General features: G+C 46.3%; 1 protein-coding gene across 2 annotated transcripts; it reads left to right on the plus strand.

The window, feature by feature from the left end:
• The first annotated feature begins 2870 nt into the window (after positions 1-2870).
• Positions 2871-5132, plus strand: LOC136505316 (laccase-25-like). 2 transcript variants are annotated; one of them, XM_066500469.1, is made up of 5 exons: positions 2871-3014; positions 3196-3578; positions 3656-4388; positions 4492-4618; positions 4728-5132. In XM_066500469.1, the coding sequence occupies exons 1-5, from the start codon at positions 3001-3003 to the stop codon at positions 4863-4865; spliced, it is 1395 nt and encodes a 464-aa protein (XP_066356566.1). In that variant the 5' UTR covers positions 2871-3000; the 3' UTR covers positions 4866-5132. The 2 variants fall into 2 exon arrangements, with proteins under 2 accessions (XP_066356566.1, XP_066356565.1); XM_066500468.1 differs by having other exon boundaries at positions 3656-4618.
• Positions 5133-6151: the final 1019 nt, after the last annotated feature.

A 6151-nucleotide genomic window follows, 5' to 3' on the forward strand; every position in this document is an offset into this window, starting at 1 on the left:
GCTATTTTTCGGCACACAGCAAAATGCGTCTTTGCCGAGTGCCTTTTTCTGGCACTCGGCAAATATGTATTTTGCCGAGTGCCTTTGTTTTGGCACTCGGTAAAGAGGCATTTTGCCGTGTGTATTTTTTTTACCATCAGGCAAATCAGTTTTTCAAAGCAATTTTTGAGGCCCTAAATGAATTCAAATGAAAAACTTTTCAACTATAAAGTTGTATAACTTCTCAAGATCTACAAAGTTTATTTTGGTCATTTCTTCATTTGACAAAGCGACAATAACATTGTTCATAAAATCTACATCTCTCATATCTCTCATATTAGTTTCATGAAAGTAGAAGAGATTATATAAGATTTGTGAACAATGTTACTACCACTATAGTCGGATGAACAAATGATCAAAATAAACTTTGTAGATCTTGAGAAGTTATGAAATTTTGTAGTTGGCAACATTTTGATTTGAAATCATCTTGTCATGCAAAAACGACGTTGAATTTGAAAATTTTAAAATTTGAATTTTTCAAAAGACCTCGGATGGAAAAACTTCCTAAATGAAAATTGTAGATCTCCAAAAGTTATGAAACTATGTAGTTGACAACTTTTTGATTTGAAATCATCTTATCATGCAAAACTACGTTTGAATCTCTCAAATTTGAAATTCGAATTTTTCAAACGACCTCGGATGGAAAAACTTCCTAAATGAAAATTGTAGATCTCGAAAAGTTATGAAACTTTGTAGTTGACCACTTTTTGATTTGAATTCGTTTAGAGCCTCAAACAAGCAATTTACTCTCAGTTTAGTATAATATATGAGGATAGATAACGGAATCTAGATGTAGTGCTGTGGTAGAGAATTTAGCGCAAAAAATGCACCGACTTCGATGAAGACGTGTGGGCGCTGGCGGGTGGCGGCCTCCCCCGAAATTTTTTTTTTTGAAAAATTTTACTATTATTTTTGGGTTTTTTTGTTTCACATTTTTATTTTGCCGAGTGTAAATCTTTGCCGAGTGCTTTTCCGGCACTTAGCAAAGGCTTTGCCGAGTGCCCGACAAAAAGCACTCGGCAAAGAAGCTTTTGCCGTGAAGGGATATGCCGACAGTTCTTTGCCGAGTGCAGCACTCGGCAAAGGCTTTGCCGAGTGCAAAGCCTTATTTACCAAGTGTAATTGCACTCGGCAAATCACGCGTCTGCTGTAGTGATGCAAAGGCTTTTATACAGGCTTTGCACAGTGCTCAAAGCAGGCAGTGTACCATTAGCAAACAAACATAAGTAACCATGCAGGACTATATATACAATAAAACTAAATTTTATGCTAATGCATCGACCTCTCTGCATCGGCACTTACATCACATAGGCACGGGTCTGCGCTATTAAGTCCCAATGGTCGACTCCACTGTCAATGAAGGTAACACACCCGAGAGATTTACTAGTCTAAGATTAGGTATCCTAGTTAGAACTAGAGATCCGGTCTAAGTAAGTTTCTAACCCTAATTTAATTTCTAATAAGTTTATCATCGGAAGATGGGAGCTTCTGTTGCCAAGCTGTGAGTGTAGCACAACCATGACATCATGCTTGATTATGTACCAGCAGAATTTGTACAAGGGCCCCGTAAAGCCACCAGGTCATAGGTCTTTGTCCCTAGGCATTTGTTTGATGGTTCTCAATGCCTCATCCCCTAGGTAAACGGGTCCTCAACTGATGCAAGATCTAGGAGCCTGATTTATTGATTTTATGTGTCTCCCAATTTAGGTCATGCCCACAAGGAAAAGGATGATCACATATGAGAAATACTGCATTCTTGAGACCTTGGATTGCCTTTTTTTTCTCCTTTGTTCATTGGCTTTGAGATGAAAAAATTTAGTATTTGCAACTCCTCTGATGTCAATTATGCATGAGGCCTGCCTTTTCCTTGCCCTTTCAATTTCCACATCCTACTTCCTACCACACGTAGCTTGAGGGCGGACCTTAGACGGTATTCTTCCTTTCGTTGAAATTTGACTGATCTTGCTACTGATGTTGATTTCTTGTGATAGAAAAACACCGTTCCTCCGCTAAAAAGTACTGCTAAAATAGTGCAGAAGAACAGGGCTGTGTTAACTATTAACATTATTTAGTAACAATATATTAGTTCATTTCATAAAAAAACAATATATTAGTTCATCGATCATATTTGTCAAATTTACGTGTTCCTCCTGTTTACTAATATCTTTGATGTTCCTTGTCTTACCAAAATTGTTACCTTTGAATACAAGACGCACATGTTAGAACACTCAAAGGCTAGCTAGTAGGCTACCTTACGTATTCCAACTGACTAATGTACCAGCAGAGTAAGCAGGCAGCTTGAGCATCTTCCATAAGTCCCTATATATATATATATAGAACCTCTTGTTCATGAACCCTCTCACCCAATCACTCGTACATATAAGAGTTACTTTTTCTGAGAGATCAATCAGATCTTTGTAATCGTCGTTAGCTTCTCTGTGTCTTTGGTCATTGCTCAGGGGCATGGCTCGGCCTTGGTCATCAATAGTTTTGCCTTTTGGTCTCATCGCCTTGGTGTTTGCTTGTGTTGCTCAAGCTTCGATCGTGGAGCACACCTTCAATGTAATTGATGAGTACAACATACCATGCTTGTACGAGATAGGAAGAACTTCATTATTTGTTAGGTTCATGCATGCATGTATATAGTCTGTGTATACTAATCAGAACAAAATTTTTATCTACAGTAACCCCTCTCTTGATTTGGTTATCTACACTAATTAATAGTCATTATATATGTAGCATCGCCGATCCAATCCGGTTAGGATGATTAATCACTAACTAATTCTGTTTTTTTTCGTTGTGCTACGAACTTGTGTCAGGTCGGAAAACCTTTCTATAAGCCAGCTTTGCCAGCCGCCAAGGATCATCACGGCGGTGAACGGGCAGCTCCCCGGCCCGGCCATCCATGCCCGCGAGGGAGACACTGTGGTTGTTCACCTCGTGAACCAGTCACCCTACAATATGACCATTCATTGGTAAGTACACTGTCAAGCTAGGCTACCCACTTTTCTCGCATCTATCAACACCAACATCTCTTTCGATTTTTTCACTATCGGCAATAGTATGATACCAGGAAGAAACCACCACTTCTCTTTATAGGAAGATAGAGATTCGTGGAAACCACTACAATACTAAATGTGTCTCATGTGGCTGCAGGCACGGCATATTCCAGCGCGGCACGCCGTGGGCGGACGGGCCGACGATGGTGACGCAGTGCCCCGTGAAGCCGGGCGGCAACTACACGTACCGCTTCAACGTGACGGAGCAGGAGGGGACGCTATGGTGGCACGCCCACATCTCCTTCCTCCGCGCCACCGTGTACGGCGCCCTGGTCCTCCGCCCCCGCGGCGGCGCCGAGGCCTATCCGTTCCCCACCAAGCCCGACAGGGAGGAGACCGTCATCCTCGGCGAGTGGTGGAACGACAACGTCTACTACCTCGAGCAGATGGCGTTCCTCACCGGGTTAACGGCGCGCAACGCCGACGCCTACACCATCAACGGCAAGCCGGGAGACTTGTACAACTGCTCCAACGCGAACCGTACGTACGGCTTGCTAGCTAGCTCATCGATCTGCTTTCTTTTCTTCGGTAAATCAACGTACGGATCGGACGTGCAGAGACGTACAAGTTCCAGGTGCAGAGCAACGAGACGTACCTGCTCCGCATCATCAACGCCGCGCTCAACACGCCGCTCTTCTTCAAGGTGGCCAACCACAGGTTCACCGTGGTGGGTGCGGACGCGGCCTACACCACGCCGTACGAGACCGACGTGGTGGTGATCGCGCCCGGGCAGACCGTGGACGCGCTCATGGTCGCGTCCGCCGCCGTCGGCCGCTACTACATGGCGGCGTCCCCCTACGACAGCGCCATCCCACAGGGGCCGCCTTTCAGTGAGACCACCGCGACTGCCGTAGTCGAGTACGTCGGCTCGGAAGGCGAGGAGACGCCGGTGCTGCCGTCCCGGCCGGAGTACAACGACACGGCCACAGCCTTCCGGTTCCTCTCCAACCTGACGGCGCTGGTGCTCCCGGGCAAGCCCACGGTGCCGCTGTCGGTGGACACCCGCATGTTCGTCACCGTGGGGCTCGGTGTCTCCGACTGCCAGCCGAGGCAGCTGCTGTGCAACCGGAGCACCACCGTGTTCTCCTCGAGCATGAACAACAACTCCTTCGTGCTGCCTGCCCCAGGCGCGGTCTCCATGCTCCAGGCCCACTACAGCGGAGCGACGGCGGGCGTCTACACCCGCGACTTCCCCGACCGGCCGCCGGTCGTCTTCGACTACACCGCCGATGCCAGCGACACCGCCTCGTTGCAGTACACGCCCAAGTCTACCAAGGTGAAGACGCTCAGGTACAACGAGACGGTAGAGATGGTGCTGCAGAACACACGGCTGATCGCCAAGGAGAGCCACCCCATGCACCTCCACGGCTTCAACTTCTTCGTGCTCGCGCAGGGCTTCGGCAACTACGACGAGGCGACGGCGACGCCTCAGTTCAACCTCGTCAACCCGCAGGAGCGCAACACCGTTGCTGTCCCCACGGGCGGATGGGCTGTCATCCGCTTCGTGGCAAACAACCCTGGTATTACCCATATATGCTCCAGCTTTATTTTCCCCTTTTCAAAGAATATCATATATTTGCATCTGTAGGAATGTAGGTAAGACTCAAATTTTGTACTGTCTATTTGCAGGGATGTGGTTCATGCACTGCCACTTTGAAGCCCATCTTGATCTGGGGCTGGGGATGGTGTTTGAGGTACAGGACGGGCCGACGGCGGAAACATCGGTGCCGCCACCTCCAGCAGACCTACCACAGTGCTAAGTGCTAACCATCGTCGACAACCAACCGTGATTGTTTGAATTGACCAATTGCGTGCGGAGATAGATGGATTTGTCAACAGAAAAAAAAATCAGGAGCTTGGCGTGTGCTATACGATGGGATTTTAACATTGTTGTCTGTTATATATGTTGTGCTACTGGTAGTTGCATACTTGCATAGATATGATTGTTTATGTTTGGTGCATAAATAAATGGCTATGTCAGTGAGTGAGAAGCTCTTGGACAAATGGACCGTATGTTTCAGTAATCACGTTTGATTAAACTCCTATTTATTTACTTTTTATTCGCTTGGGCCTGGCCATATTTCATATAGTCGCACAAAGCACAGTAGAACGTTGTTGGCTATATTTAACTATTCCTAATCTGATCGTATGTTTAATTAGTTTATTTAATAAACTAGGTTCCTGTCCGTGCGTTGATACGGAACAGCTAAACTTTTATACTAAAAACACATAGATCGCACGATAAGATAACAATACTATAAAATTAAATACCGATGTTAAAGTGACAATTAATCTAAAAGGCAAAGTTCGTGAAATTAACACAGTCACGGAGAGCTCGATGTCGCATGGCTCACAAATGCTATGCACAAGCTGTCGTATATATAAACTTAAATATAATATTCGAGTAAATATAAACATGTTCTTGAAATATAAATTTAACAAGGAATATATAACTAAAAATCACATGGACCTGTCGGATCAAGCCAACTAAATATATGAACCGTCCGATTGCAAATTGGTTCGGATCTTGTCCGATTAAGCCCCACGCACGGGCAGTCGTGAATCGTACAGAACCTGCTTGTCCCTTGGGCATGCTCCGCCGAAGCTCCGTCTCCTACTGCGGCGCACATCTCCTCCTCTAGTCCTCCTGCTCGTCCCTTCGCCTACCCCGTCTCCCGCACTCCACCCTCACCGCCCGTCACCCAGTGCCCCCAAAACCTAACCATAGCAGGCAGCGCGAGGCGGCGGACGTCAGGCACGGCAGTGAGGAGCAACGCGGGCGGCAGCTGGCAGCAGTGCGCGCATGCTGTGGTGGTGACGGCGCTCACGCAGGATCTCGCGAGGCGGCGGTGCCGACGCCGTCCCTACAAATTATTTAGTATCTGCACTTGTACAAATTATTTAGTATCTGCACTTGTATAATGGACTTAATTCTATAAATAAACAAAGCGCATGAGAAGAGATGAATCACCTTTGCTATGGTTGAGATGGATTCGATGGCGTACTTGTATCAGCTCCAAAAAGGGGAGGTGGCAGAAAATTATTTAGTACTA

The sequence above is a fragment of the Miscanthus floridulus genome, chromosome 14 (assembly GCF_019320115.1).
Source record: "Miscanthus floridulus cultivar M001 chromosome 14, ASM1932011v1, whole genome shotgun sequence".
Classification (NCBI taxonomy): domain Eukaryota; kingdom Viridiplantae; phylum Streptophyta; class Magnoliopsida; order Poales; family Poaceae; genus Miscanthus; species Miscanthus floridulus.